Genomic DNA, 15910 nt, shown 5'->3' on the forward strand with positions numbered 1-15910 from the left:
CAGCAGCGCATTTCAGCACCAGCTTTCGGGACAGCAGTTCAGTTCAGCAGCGGGAATTACAATGACATCCGAGGACTGCTGGCCCGATGCTTGTGCCCAGTAGCCAGTACATCAATGACCCCCCCTCCATCTCCTCCTCCTTCCAGTGCTGCCCCCCAGCTCTCCTTACATCTACCCCATACCCTCTCCCCGCCACATGACTAAGCCGATGCTGGCCCGATGATAGAGGCTGTGCTTGTGTGTAGTAGGCAGTACATCGATCGATGCCCTCATCCTCCTCTTCCTTCCAGTGCTGCCCCCCAGCTCTTCTTACATCTGCCCCGTACCCTCTCCCTGTAATAGGCCTCACCGTAAATCTTGAGCAATGAATGCTACTAGATAGCCGCTGGACGCTGCAGAAAGTTTGTCCCTCCGGCTCGCTGTAGCTCACCGTTCCTATAGTCGGCGTGTTTCTTGTCAGGGCCTGGATTGAGCCCCGGTGTCTTTCCTTTCGGTCTCGGTACTAGCGCTGAGGTGAGGTCTAGTCGTGTGGCGGGGAGAGGGTACGGGGAAGATGTAAGGAGAGCTGGGGGGCAGCACTGGCAGGAGGAGAAGGATGGGGGAGGGGGGTCATCGATGTACTGGTTACTGGGCACAAGCATCGGGCCAGCAGTCCTCGGATGTCATTGTAATTCCCGCTGCTGAACTGCTGTCCCGAAAGCTGCTGCTGAACTGCGCTGCTGCTGGCCCGATAACGGAATAGTACCCAATTATTATACTCTGGGGGATTTTCAGACCCCAGAGTATAATAATCGGAGACCGAGGGGAGATACAGACATAAAAAAAAAAGTTACTTACCTGTCTCCGGCTCCGCTGCAGTCTTTGGTGGTGTTGGCCATCTTTAATAACGCACGGATGTCACATGACGTTTCATGCCCTCCCTCCATCTGCTCCCAGTTTCATGCACCCCTCATCTCTACCCCCATTTTCATGTCCTCCCCTCCATCTCTGCCCCTAGGTTACTGTTGCTCCTCACCACACATACAGACACACACTCTCCATCCTGCATCTCACATCCCCATCAGTTCAATACAATACACAGAGCGCCCCCTGACTACTATTAGATAGTCATTAGTAACAGCAATTGCAGGCAAGTCTGAATACAAACAATGTGTAGAGTACTGATCCAGCTACTGACACTGACCTCCCCCTCCTCCTAATACACAGATCTCAGCACACTGTCCTCTCCCCTCCTCCTAATACACAGATATCAGCACACAGACCTCTCCTCCTAATACACAGATATCACACTTACACACAGACAGACACTCTCCATCCTGCATCTCCCTTCCCCCTCAGTACCTAGCAGCAGATCTCTCCTTCTCTTCCAGGACTGCACGGGCTATAGACACGCCCACCTAGTCATGTGACGGCTGACGTCACACAAGGTCCTACAAGCTTTCCCCCGCTCTTATCTCAGTTACAACAGTTTGTCTGTGATAAGAGCGGGGATAGCAGAGGTAGCTGTCACCGGGCCCCTAATGTTTCGGGCCCTGTGGCAGCTGCCTCTGCTGCTATGGCGGTAGTTACGCCACTGGTTAGATTCCTTGCAAGCCTTCCTATTAGCTGAGTACAACAGCATAGCTTCATATATGGCATAGTAGTCTGAATGATACTGAAGCACTGTACCCATTTCCATTTAAATAAATGGGAACAGCATTTCAGTACAATTCATGGCCGCTAGCTTGTGTACAGAGGAGTGCAGCCCCCCCCCTATATGTAAATGAGCAAAGGCAACACCCTAATTATGGACAAAAAATAAATAATTTACACAATGCCTGCAGCGTTGTCCCAGAGACATAACCACCACTATCAACAATACAGCAAGTGGGCTGTGGAAATCCTCATGGACTAAAACCAGGCTTACAATGTGAAATACTGTACTTTATTCCAACAGACTCAGATCAGGTCATTCAAACACAAAAAAGCGCTATCCACACACTGTACAACAGTTCAGATATCATAGTACATAATCTTTCCATGTATAGAACAGTGTTCCAAATGCTTTATTATACTGATCTATGAAATACCCGGGACTACAGCAATATACTGTATATAGTTAATAGGATTTGTTTACAGTTAGGATTAGCCAATAAAAAACAAGCAAATCAACAATTCTGTTCATATAAGTAGTGTGAACAATAATGAAAACAATTTAAAGATGAAATTATATTTACATAGTTCTTTAAACATTTACATATGTAGCTCCACATAAAACATATTATACAGATTATAGACATTTTTGGACAGACAGAATATTGCACACCAAACCAGTCTAAGCAAATACATAGGACTTCACGCAGCTTCTTCAGCTGAGCAGTCAATGCCAGCATATGCAAACTTCTCATAAAGTGTTGTATTCACATAGGTCTAAAGAAAAACAAACCAATAACCTAATTAGCATAAACACTTTAGGACAAAAGGAAGTTGAATATAGAAATGATCCTGCCCTGCTTGTATGGGTATTCTCCAAATACTTAAACCCTTTAAGGATGCAGTGTGGTTTTTGTTGTTGCTATGCATATTTTCTACTTTTTTTTTTCCTTGGAGGGGGGGAGGGAGTGGGTTTGCTACAAAATAATAGTGAGAAGTACAATGTATAGCATTACATCATTTAACACCGGTTTTATAGTTCTCACCTTCCTTTCCTCAAGCATTCGTGTTAGAGAAAACAGTATTTTGCCAAATGATGGCCGCTCATATGGCTTTTCACGCCAGCACTGCCGCATAAGGTCAAACCTGTAGTTCAATAAATACACAAGTTATTACCACCAAGCAACAAAGACCATGAGGAATCATTTACAATCCCTGCACCCCTCACCTGTCTGTCACTCTCCAGGCTTCTTTCATGTATACCGCCCTCTTATCTCTACAATCCTCGGCTCCTGCCCAGACACCAATTTAGCTTCCATAATTTCTTTCTCATTGCTCTGCTATCCATCCCATGATGCATCAGTACAGAATTGTATGGACAGCTCCAGACTGTACTATATGTACCTGCTGAGGGCAGTGGAGTTGTCCTTTTGTCTATATCTTCCTAAATAACCTTAGTGACTGTGTATATAGTTAGGGCAGGGGTGTAGCAAGGGGTTGCTAATAAGCCACTTTTATGTATGTAGATATAGAGCAAGGGCAGTGGCTATATCTATATGGTAACCAAAATGGGTAGAGCTGTTGGTTCCATTTCTTATGCAAACCCAAAACAATAAGAAATCCTGCACCAATAGAGTTTTTTTCCTCTTTATGTGTGTTCTATTACAGCTGCTCTAAATAAACAGATACTGTAGACAATAAAGACTTTCTTACACTTCATCATCACAGTTTAGTGGTTTCTCAAGTCTGTACCCTTGTGGTAGCTTCTCATAGAGTTCTGCACAAGTCATACCACAATATGGAGTTCCACCTGTAAGCAAATAACATTTTACCATCATCTCATTTTAAAGTCAACATTAGAGCTTTACTGGTCTATTCCAAAATAACCTTCTTAATATTCTGCCATGTTTAGAAGAGTAGATAGTAGAAATACCAAACTGGGTTTGATACAACCCATGATATCACTGGGAAGGGGGGAGCATTAAACCACAGCATTATAATATGCAGTTGGGGGTCTAGCTTCCTAAAAATGCTCCAGATAATCATGAGGGTATAAATTATTGGAAAGATAAGTCAAGTGGTGTCAGGCACACAGATTTAGCCAAGGAGCGTTCCCATTGAGTGCAGTATTTAGCAAACCCCAATAGTTGATAGTGAATGAGTTATGAAAAGGTCACCTCACCCCCATGGGAAGAAGAATGGGTCTGCATATTGTTGTATATGTCACAAGGTAAAATGAATTATCAGTTCTCTTTTATAAACATCCCAAAGAACTACTAAATCCATGCTACAATACTAAAACTTCAATGAGTACCGTATGTATGGATCTGGGTGCAACACTGAAGAATTTCGTGCTAATGGTATCAATGCTTTGAATATGAATGTGCACCCATTGACACAGGGCATATTATATTTTGTATATTTTACATATAGAACACTGTTACAGAGTATCCTATCTATTCTAATATGACAGTAGTATGGTGTAAGGTATTGCAATCCCATGTGACACATACCTTACAAGTGGGAGATCTATTGCATGTATTAAGTAACACATACTTACCCAAACTGACAATTTCCCATAGCAAGACACCAAAGGACCACCTAAAACAAAATGTAAAATGTATCAGTGTCATTTATTGGCCAGACAAGTATGTTTAGGAGAAGGTTGGAAGTTCCACAACATCTGCAAGGAGTTTGTTTGCTCTTTTGGGTTTCTTCCAGGTACTCTGGTCTGCTCTCATACTGATAGAGAATGCAGAGTGTGAGCCCTACATGGAACAGTGACTGACACTGTCTGTAAAGTTCTGTGGAATATGCTGGTGCTATACAAGTAAGCATCCTAATTTTATTATTCATCTCTATTATTTTGGCTGTACTAGAGACAAAACCCAGTGCCGCACCTCCCATGAGGCGACCTGAAGCGAGCGCTTCAGGCGGCACTATGCCAGGGCCTCAGGGAGGGCGGCATTTTTGCTAACCTAAGCCAGTCCAGGACAAGCTGTCCTGGACTGGCTTATCACCGAGCGGTGGTTTGGGGAGGCCGCTGGAGCAGCGCTGCTCCAGCAGCCTCCCCTCACGCTCAGGCAGAGAGCAGGCAGTCTCCGGGCCTACTCTCTGCCAGCGAACGGGGATAAGCCCCGCCCCTTCAATTGACCACGCCCCCGATCCGCCGGCCCCGCCCCCGCCCCGCCCCCTCCTCCGACGTGGGGGGGCGGCTTTCTGCAGTTAGCCTCGGGCGGCGAAAGGAGCAGGCTCACCCCTGACAAAACCCCTGCTGTAAGGATATTGATTTGACTCAAAACTCCCTTAACAAATATTATTGGAGTGCACTATGTTTGGATTATAAATGTTTTTTTCACCCGAGACCCCTAGTCATCAAGAGAACAAGAGACCCACTTAACCAACCTGGAAGACCAAGTGGAAATGCATGTTCAGTGTATCATTTGCGGGCTCTGTTTCATCCCCTCTTTCCCTTGCTGTTGGGGTTCCTCAGGGCTCGGTCCTAGGCCCCCTGCTCTTTTCTCTCTACACAGCCCCCATTGGACAAACCATCACCAGATTTGGCTTCCGGTACCATCTTTATACTGATGACACCCAATTATATACATCTTCCCGTGACGTCACCCCTGCACTAATACAGAACACCAGTGACTGTCTTTTTGCTGTCTTAAATATCATGTCTTCGCTCTATCTGAATCTAAATCTCTCTAAGACTGAACTACTACTGTTTCCACCATCTAATAGATCTGTGCCTGATATATCCATTGTAGTCTCAGGCCTTACTATAACTCCTAGGCAGCAGGTCCGCTACCTCGGGGTCATGTTTGATGCAGACCTTTCCTTCACTCCCCACATTGAATCACTCGCACGCTCATGTCACCTCCACCTCAAAAACATCTCCAGAATACGCTCTTTCCTTACCAGATTCATTCTCGCCTTGACTACTGTAACTCCTTACTAATCGGTCTTCCCCTCACTAATCTCTCCCCTCTACAATCTATTCTGAATTCAGCGGCCAGGCTCATCTATCAGTCTAGACGCTACAGCGATGGTCTGTGCAAGTCACTACATTGGCTGCCTATTCATTATAGAATAAAATATAAAGTTATCACTCTCATCCACAAGGCTCTCCATAATGCCGCACCTCCATACATTTCCTCCCTCATCTTTGTCTACCGTCCAACCCATGTTCTCTGTTCACTCAATGATCTAACACTTACATCCTCTATTATCATAACTTCCCACACTCGTATACAAGACTTCTCCAGAGTTGCACCACTTCTCTGAAATGCTCTACCCCGGACAATAAGATTAACTCCCAATTTCTACAGCTTCAAGCGCAAACTAAAGACACATCATTTCAGACAGGCCTATCACAATTCCTAATGTAAACCCTTCTGTACCGTCATTAGAATCCCCAAAATTTAACTCTCCTCTGTTCCAGCTCCCACATTACCCCACATAATATGATGGCATTTCAGGCTAACTCTATATGTCCAAACACCATCCACATGTTAAAGGACACGAATGGTGATGGATCATAAAGTATTATGTTTGTGTAATGACAGTCACCTCTATTACAAAATTATCTGACCACTCTATAAGCAATGCTGCCCCTGCTACCTCTTGTGTCACCCCCTCTACCTCATAGATTGTAAGCTCTTGCGAGCAGGGCCCTCAGTCCCATTGTGTGAAATGACTTTCTTTGTTATGTATCTTTCTGTCTGTATTTGAACTCTACAAATTGTACAGCGCTGCGGAATATGTTGGCGCTATATAAATAAAATTTATTATTTAAAAACCTGGCACCATCATACGGTATACAGGATAAAGTCATTCTTTTTCCATCGCCTACTCTCTGTAACTCTGTGACTTTCTGTTACAAAGTGAGGTTACAAATGTTTGAAACCATAAAAAGTCATATAGAAATTACCCTAAATAGTCATGGTGGGCAGGGAGTAGCTTCAGTCCAGTTCAAAGAGGGACTGGATGCCTTTCTTGAAGAGAACAATATTACAGGTTATGGTCTCTAGATTTTAAAGACACGTTGATCCAGGGTTTTATATTGACTACCAGACTGGAGTCGGGAATGAATTTTTTCCCCAGAAATGGTGCAATTGACATAAGCCTTATGGGGGGGGGGTTGCCTTCTTTTGTATCTACACAGTAGGGGACTGTAGGGTTATAGGTTGGACTTAATGGACTGTTGTCTTCACGCAACCTCATCTACTATGTAACTAGTCAAACGTCCTGCTTGCTAGTCATATCTCCTGGCATGATGGACATCTCCTCCATAGTCCCCTGCATGATTTCATGACGCAAATGTCAGTCATTCCCAGGAGGCAAATTAAGCAGAGGGAAAGTGTGACTAGGCTGAAGTTCCTCCCCACCCACCGTGACTATTAGGCTAATTTCATATAACTTTTTATAACTTCACGTTGCTGCAACAGAAAGAATGCAGAGGTCCAGCAATGGAAAGGGAATTACTTGATTTTGCACATGATGGGGCCAAGTTATGGTAGAAAAACCATTAACCTTAAGTCTATAGCTGTTAAGTAAATAGCCCAGGAAAGCTCATATGTGGCATATTCATTAAATGTCAGGCTTGTATAAACACAACTGCAACTATGGATCTAATATCTAATATATTCATACATTGGAATACATAGATTATATCAGATGAACAGATAGAGAAAGCAGCAGTACACTTACACATCACTGTTTGATGTATACACACTGTAGTTTAAGGACTCAATTGCCATCCATCGGACTGGAAGTCTTCCCTAGGAAAATCCATAAAATGAGATAAATGTGCTTTGGCTATTTTATTAATACTTCTATGATATTATGCAGATATTATAATAATCTTGCTAGTCATTATACACACTTTGGTCTAACTTAATGCCAGCTCTAGGTTAGGTGACATATTTTTTACGACATTTTTTAGCATATTTAGGCTGATGTCCCACGTGCGGGTAGGCAGCTTTTTTGGTTGCACATTTTTTTCAGCCAAAGCCAAGAATGGCTACTAGAGGAATAGGAAATATATAGGAAGTTCTTATATTTCTACCTTTATTGCAATCCACTCCTGGCTTTGGCTCAAAAAACTGCAGAAAATCTGCACAAAAAAAGCTGCAACATGGGGCCCCAGCCCAAAGGGAATTTACAGATAAGACACTTTTATAATCAACTAAATAAGGCAGCCCACTGATCCCAAGAACTAGCCATTTTGTTAGTGGAGTAAGAGTGACAAGTAAGTCATGCACCTTATCAATTAGGTGTGTAAAATTAACCTGCATTTATTACATTTGTTACATTTAGTGGCATCCACATAAAGATAAAAGATATACAATGTAATCAAGGCTGCTTTAACCATATGGAAAATGGTACATCTGCACTGGGCCCTATAATAGTGGGGGCTCCCTCAACCACCTCGGATCAAATGGGACAGTCCCACACATCAGGTGCTGTCCCACTGCTCCAGTCAGCAAGTAGCCATTTTTACTCTATCAGTGTCCTTAGGATGCAGATACAGTTGAATACAATGATTGATCTCTGTGCCATCATTCAGGCTTCGACGTACAATGAGCTCTGAGCTGGAGATATCATTACAGCTGGAGTCTGCAGGAATTTTTTTTTTTATATTTGTATGTAATATATTGAATAGTCACCGAGGGGGCAGACGCATTATGTGGGGGCTACTTGAGGAGACACTATATTGCTTGAGTCATTTGAAAAGACATTTTGAATGGAGGGCCCACTAATGTTAAAATGGAGCTGAGTGTAGTTGATATTAAAAAAAGGACTGCACCAAAGACACTTATTGGCAGTTTACATGTCTTCAACTGGGGTCAACCAAGTACAAATGCTCTGGTACCAGATAAAACTGAGCACTTTCATTAGAAAACTACACATGAAAGTGAATAATGGCCATGGAAAGTCCATTTTATTAATGGATGTCACATGGCAGCTCTGAATTCAATGTATGTAAATGGGGACTATTCACATGACTGTTATTTGATGGTTCATTGTAAAGAACCGTCAAAATATAGGCCATGCTCTATTTTTGTCCATTTTCACGGTTTCCTTCATGCAATGTAATGTATGGGGGATTGGTGAAAACAGGTGCCCTTTGGTGGAAGACGGCTATAAAAAATGGATGCTTTTCACATCCATTTTGCACCTCAGTTATCTGAATGTAGACTTAAGGAATCAAAGCTTTTGTTAAATGATATTTTGATAGTTTGTGTACCATGATGCACGAGCATGTAAAACTTCATGGCCTTTGGCTTTGACTGCTTACTTACCATTGTTTTTTTTACGTAAACCTCTTGCCCTCTTGATAAACCAAAATCCGCAATTTTTGCAATAAAGTTTTCACCAACCAAAATATTTCTGGCTGCCAAGTCCCGATGTATGAACTAGACAAAAACCAAAAGCATATAGTTATTAATTTTGTAAGTTCAATGCAGTGAAGACCACTTACATAGAGAACCACTTCTGTGACAGATTTTCAATTTCCATGCTAAATAATCTTTGAGACCACCACTCTAGAAGGTTTTTTCATGAGATTTTGAGTGGTCATGTTGAAGAGGTTTCACTGTATTTCAAAGTAGATCTGGCAGCCTAATATGCTCACTGTGCGGTATACAGTCTTTCAATCACTGCCGTGGGGGGAAGCTGGGGAGGGTCCCACCAATGACAGACTCATGAGACTATGAGACCACTGTATTCTTTTAGGAATCCATTTCCCATTGACTTAATAGGAGTATGGACCTGCAGATGTAATTTCCTGCCTTACAGAGGACAGTATATTTAGAAGGCAGATATGCTTTACTAGATAATACAGAAATGGTTTCTACTATAGGAAGACAAACAAAATCTTATAAAAAAGCATGGCAGACAATGGTAACATAATCACAATAATGAGAACTGTGATAAATTGGGCACTTTATTAACCCTTTGCAGGGACGATCATTTTTTTTCCAATTCTATGGAAAAATTTTAATTTTGATGGCAGATTTTAAGAATAATGTGTTGCCATATATTGAGACACTTGATTAGCCTGTGTCCTTATATATGCAGTTATTTGGGCATATTTTAGGTTAGGTTCACAGTACATTACTTTGGCAACAGCGGCCTCTGTCACCTATAAGCTATAATGTCATCTGTCTTACATATGTTATTAGCTTTTCATGTATAGTTTATCATGTTGAAAAAGCATACAGTGTGGTATACATTTTTTACTGGACTCTTTTTATACTTCATCTAACTAAGCCCCCTTGCAGACAACTATATGACTGGTCAGTGTGTTATCTTGGTTTTTCCTGGATAGCACACAGACCCATTCATTTCTATGGGCCCGTATACATGACTGTGAATGATACGGTCACGTGTGTGGGCCAACAGTCCAGGTCACAAAATATGGAATAGGTCCTATTCCTATCCGATTATGCAGGGAAGCAGAAGCACGGCCGATTAATGGGGGGAAAGTGAGGTAAGTATATAATGGGGTTGAGGGTTGGGCTAAGTATGTAGGGAAGGGTTAGCAGTGGGCTGGATAGCTAGAGAGTCAGTGAGGGGGGAGGGGTGTATGGGAGGGAGAGAGAAGGAGAGAGAGAGGAAGGATTGGGGAGTGAGGTGAGAGGGAGGTAGTATGGAGGTTACATAGCAGGAAGCTGAACCAAGTAAGCAAATGCAGAAGACACCAGGAACTCCCAGAGACACCCAGAAATCATTCAAAACATGGCTAAAGGTATATGGGTGCATTTATTAACCCATTAATAGCACTAACAGATTTTTTTTCTAGAAAAAACAAACAAACAAAAAAAAACATTTTTTGGCCCAGAAAACCCCTTTAAGGCCTAAAACAGGGCAGTCACTAAGGGGTTAATTTTCCACAATTAGTGTATATATAATGGACAGAATATAGAAGAACTAGAAATATCTTTACAACGCTACTTACATACAAACATCTAAAACTCTTGAAACGTCATCTTAAAAATGACATACTTCTTACACTACAGCATCAAATAGCCGCTCTGTAATTTATAAGGTGCTTCCAATTTCATCTCTTTAAATAAATCTGTAATATTTTCCAGAAACTTGCGCTAAGCTATGTTATGTAACGGAGAATATCTCATAAAATATGTGGCTACAACATATTTATAAACCATTTTTATGACTATTTATAATTGCTGTACAAACTGGGTCATAACTCAGCCAGGATTTCCGAAATGACATATTTTAAATCACACTTGTATTTTATGGCACTAGAAATTATGCAAAGTATTAACCTGCTTTTGGCTCAGGTAATCCATGCCTCGAGCGACATCTGCTGCAAATTGTAGAAGCTGCTGCGATGACAAGGTTGATGCTGTGCTGTTGGCTATGGCAAATGCTGGGTCTGTTTCCAGTACTCTGCTTTTCCGTAGAAAGTCCAAGAGGTTGCCATGGGGGGCATATTCTATAGCCAAATACAAGTAACCTGTATGGAAGAAAAGATGGAAAGTGTGATGGAGTTAGAATGTATTATTGTAACCAGTCATAAAGTGCTTATTACTGTATTTCCAGAAAATAAAGGTCCCTTTTCTGAGTAAATAAGGAGAGCGATATCACCTAATAAACTCCAGTTACCCACAAAATAATGAGTATTAACAGATATATGTTCCTAGCTGCTGCATCCTGAAGTACTACAAGTGTCAGAATAACAGCACATGCTGCTAATTTTGGACTTCGCTTGACTATTGGCTTCCTCTCCCACTTGCATAAGACTGTGAGTTTACTATTGGTTATCCCTATTTGCATATATATGGGCATAAATAATGTCATATTCCATTTTTTGGCAACAATTATTACACATGATTAAGGCTAGGGGCACATAGCGACTTTGGCGTGACCAAAGATCCCCTGGTTGTCCTGCAACTCCTTCACTAAGGCTGAGTACAGGCGGGGATTTCTGATCAGGATTTTGAGGCAGAATCCGCCTCAAAATCCTGACCAAAAAAACGGCTCCAAATGAAATCAATGGGAGCTGGTCATTTTTTTTTCCGCGAGCGGTCTGTTCTGGCTCCCAGAAAAAAGAAGCGACATGCTCATTCTTCAGGCGGGGTTCAGCCCCGGACATCCGCTTGAAGACACTCCCTCCCGACTAGGCACATTCATTTGGGCCTAATCCAGAGTGGAGTGCCGCAACTGGATGTCGGTGCACCGGCATCCAGTCGCAGCTACCAGTTTTTTGGTCCGGAATCTGCTTGCTTTTTCCTTCAAGTTACAAGTATGGTGTCACTACAATGCTTCCGTTTCAGACACACATTTAACATATTAATATGCAGGTGTTGTTGAACAAATGGAAACACAAAATATAAAACTAGAAAAGACAAAACTAATGGATTTCCAGAACATCATCTATACACAAGCAGGGTCAATGTTTAATAGATCTAATTTAAAAAAGTTGTCCATGAAAAGCCATATACAAGGAATATGGCCGGAAGCATAAGGGAGTGGGGCTCAGTTTCAGGTGTCATTGCTACATTGTATGTAACCAAAACTATATATAGTGTATGGAAATAACTGGTAGAAAAAAAGAAAGTTGGGAAAAGAAAAAAAAGAAGAAAAATGATAACAAGAGATTTTGCTTACACACCGCCAACAGGTTATGCCCGTTTCACACTAGCTTATGTGTTCCGTCCGGTAGGAGTCCACATGAGGACCACCCCGGACGGAATACAAGCGCGACTGCAAGCGCTGTGCAGTTAAAGTACACGGAACCCATAGACTAAAACGGGGTCCTTGTGCTTGCCGCACACTGCCCGCACAAATGATTTGTGCGGGCAGTGAGCAGCAAGCACACAGACCCCATTATAGTTTATGGGGTCCGTGCGCTTTAACTGCACAGCGTTTCAGTTGCGCTTGTATTCCGTCTGGGGGGTCCTCATGCGGAACTCCTTCCGGACGGAACACATAAGCTAGTGTGAACCCAACCTTATTTATATACAGAGCTATTCCTGGAACTGAGGGTTTTTTTGTGATTATTTACAGTGCCTTGCGAAAGTATTCGACCCCGTTGAACTTTTCAACCTTTTGCCACATTTCAGGCTTCAAACATAAATATATCAAATTTATTTTTTTGGGGGGAAGAATCAACAAGTGGGACACAATTGTTAAGTGGAATTAAATTTATTGGATATTTTAAACTTTTTTAACAAATGAAAAACTGAAAAGTGGGGCGTGCAATATTATTCGGCCCCCTTGCATTAATACTTTGTAGCGCCACCTTTTGCTGCGATTACAGCTGCAAGTCGCTCGGGGTAAGTCTCTATCAGTTTTGCACATCAAGAGACTGAAGTTCTTGCCCATTCTTCCTCACAAAACAGCTGGAGCTCAGTGAGGTTGGATGGAGAGCGTTTCTTTCCACAGATTCTTGATTGGATTCAGGTCTAGACTTTGACTTGGCCATTCTAACACCTGGATACGTTTATTTGTGAACCATTCCATTGTAGATTTTGCTTTATGTTTTGGATCATTGTCTTTTTGGAAGGTAAATCTCCGTCCCAGTCTCAGGTCTTTTGCAGACTCCAACAGGTTTTCTTCCAGAATGAACATGTATTTGGCTCCATCCATCTTCCCATCAATATTAACCATCTTCCCTGTCCCTGGTGAAGAAAAGCAGGCCCAAACCATGATGCTGCCACCACCATGTGTGACAGTGGGGATGGTGTGTGCAGGGTGATGAGCTGTGTTGCTTTTACGCCAAATATGTTGTTTTGCATTGAGGCCAAAAAGTTGGATTTTGGTTTCATCTGACTAGAGCACCTTCTTCCACATGTTTGGTGTCTCCCAGGTGGCTTGTGACAAACTTTAAACGAGACTTTTTATGGATATCTTTGAGAAATGGCTTTCTTTTTGCCACTCTTCCATAAAGGCCAGATTTGTGCAGTGTACAAATCTGTACAAATAGGATTGTTGTCCTAAAGACAAACTCTCCCACCTCAGCTGTAGATCTCTGCAGTTCATACAGAGTGATCATGGGCCTCTTGGCTGCATCTCTGATCAATCTTCTCCTTGTTTGAGATGAAAGTTTAGAGGGACGGCTGGGTCTTGGTAGTTTGCAGTGGTCTGATACTCTTTCCATTTCAATATGATTGCTTGCACAGTGCTCCTTGGGATGTTTAAAGCTTGTGAAATCTTTTTGTATCCAATTCGGGCTTTAAACTTCTCCACAACAGTATCTCGGACCTGCCTGGTGTGTTCCTTGGTCTTCATGATGCTCTCTGTGCTTTAAACAGAACCCTGAGCCTATCACAGAGCAGGTGCATTTATACGGAGACTTGGTTACACAAAGGTGGATTCTATTTATCATCATCATCAGTCATTTAGGACAACATTGGGTCATTCCGAGATCCTCAGTGAACTGAATAGAGTGAGTTTCCTGCACTGAAAGTAAAGGGACCAAATAATATTGCACATCCCACTTTTCAGTTTTTTCTTTGTTAAAAAAGTTTAAAATATCCAATAAATTTCGTTCCACTTCACAATTGTGTCCCACTTGTTGTTGATTCTTCACAAAAAATGTAAAATTTGATATCTTTATGTTTGAAGCCCAAAATGTGGCAAAAGGTTGAAAAGTTCAAGGGGGCCGAATACTTTCGCAAGGCACTGTATTTTAATAGTCCACAAATCATATAAAATTTCATTAATCTGTGTTCAGTCTGTTGGAGATCCGTTACTGATCATGTTTAAAAATGATAATATCTATCTTTATATGTCACTACATTATGCCTGTGTATTATGCTATTTTGAGGTAATAATACAGGGAATTATTTTGTTAAAATTTAACTATACTTACAATTTCCTGGCAGTATTTGTGCCATTAATACATTTTGTAATATAGTATATTTATATTTTTGTCTCCTTTCTGTGCTTCTTTATTCTTTCCCTTGTGTCTCTTGAGATCTGTACCTTGCTTCTTACTAAGTCTGGTGCACAGGCATGAGTGTAATGCAAATAAAATAAGGTTGGGGGAGTCACTTCAAACAATTATATCTCAGGTATTATATTATATAGAAATACTTCTGTTGTATGAAAGAGGAGATTCCCATGTTTTCAACTGATGATGTGTCTGGAAATACTACAGCTAGAACTGTAACTTTAGTGTCATAAGAAAGATGTTCATATGACACCAGAAGCAGGGTACAGCTTAGCAAGGGTACCCATAGTGTGAACCAGGGTATAGCCCTCAATAGAGAAACAATGCTAAGAACAAAGAAATACAGAATCTCACAGGAAGGAGCCAATATTTATTAATAAAGTATATTACAACATGTATTAATGACACAATTTCTGCCAGAAAATCACAAGTTGTTAGAAAGTTTAGTTACACTTTAAAAGCTGCTGAAAAGGAGAGTCCAGTAAGTATTAAAATGAACAGAAATTCTCTGAGACATAGAGTATGGAAATATGAATCCATTTATACTGACCTCGATGTTCACAGGCTCCCAGAAGATTTATAATATTGGGGTGACTTCCCAGTTTACAAAGGACTTCGAGTTCTCCTGCAAAATCTCGGTGATCATCCTTCGATGCATATTCTTAGTAACAAACAAACAGATTTCTATTATTGACAGTAGAAAGTTTAGCACATAGTTTGTTAGTTTCTTTTACTTTATTTTCCCTTCAGTGATATATCAGTAGGAAACTAATCATTGGTCTACATATTCAAGTTGTATGTCTAGTCGATTCACGTTGGCAGCTGTGGCATTGAGAAGCTTTCAATAATCTGCAGACCAAACTGTTTAAGGCATAGGTTATAATCTGAGAGCAGCAGGGAACAAGCAAATAATTCATCACTATTTTATGTAAAACACCTACAACCAGAGATATTCAGCACTTTAGCTATGTGAGTCTAGGATACACGCTCATACAGCAACAGGTCACAGGTAGCAGCAAGATGTGAAGAATAAGTTATTAGCAATTGGGGCCACCACAGCAGCATCAAGAAGCTGGAGCTCAGGAAGGTAGGATACTGGTTTGTCTGCATTTGTGTATACGTGTTCATAGACACTGGGTAGTTTGTTAAATAATCTTCCCAGTTTATTATATGTATGCATATAGTGGTTGAGATCTTTGTATGTAGTACAGAGATATCTCAACCACCTGATGTGCCAACAGGATGTACTAGTAGCAAATCCTGGCTAAGGGGCCTAGAATGGCTAAAGGAACCTGTGGGCCAGTTGCAACCTGAGAATCCCCTTCTTGTCCAAAATACAGAAATTAAATA

At 41.5% G+C, this 15910-nt stretch overlaps 1 protein-coding gene across 1 annotated transcript in view; it reads right to left on the reverse strand.

Annotated features, from left to right (window-relative positions):
- Window positions 1–2014: 2014 nt before the first annotated feature.
- Window positions 2015–15910, reverse strand: part of TEK (TEK receptor tyrosine kinase) — a 97537-nt gene continuing 83641 nt past the window's right edge. Inside the window, exons 16-23 of the mRNA XM_075279360.1 lie at window positions 15111–15221; window positions 10929–11119; window positions 8940–9053; window positions 7345–7415; window positions 4193–4233; window positions 3346–3442; window positions 2679–2778; window positions 2015–2409 (exon numbers count right to left, since the gene is read on the reverse strand). Coding sequence (XP_075135461.1) covers window positions 2335–2409; window positions 2679–2778; window positions 3346–3442; window positions 4193–4233; window positions 7345–7415; window positions 8940–9053; window positions 10929–11119; window positions 15111–15221 — 800 coding nt within the window. The 3' untranslated portion in view covers window positions 2015–2334. The remainder of the gene's footprint in view (window positions 2410–2678; window positions 2779–3345; window positions 3443–4192; window positions 4234–7344; window positions 7416–8939; window positions 9054–10928; window positions 11120–15110; window positions 15222–15910) is intronic.

The sequence above is a fragment of the Leptodactylus fuscus genome, chromosome 1 (assembly GCF_031893055.1).
Source record: "Leptodactylus fuscus isolate aLepFus1 chromosome 1, aLepFus1.hap2, whole genome shotgun sequence".
Classification (NCBI taxonomy): Eukaryota; Metazoa; Chordata; class Amphibia; order Anura; family Leptodactylidae; genus Leptodactylus; species Leptodactylus fuscus.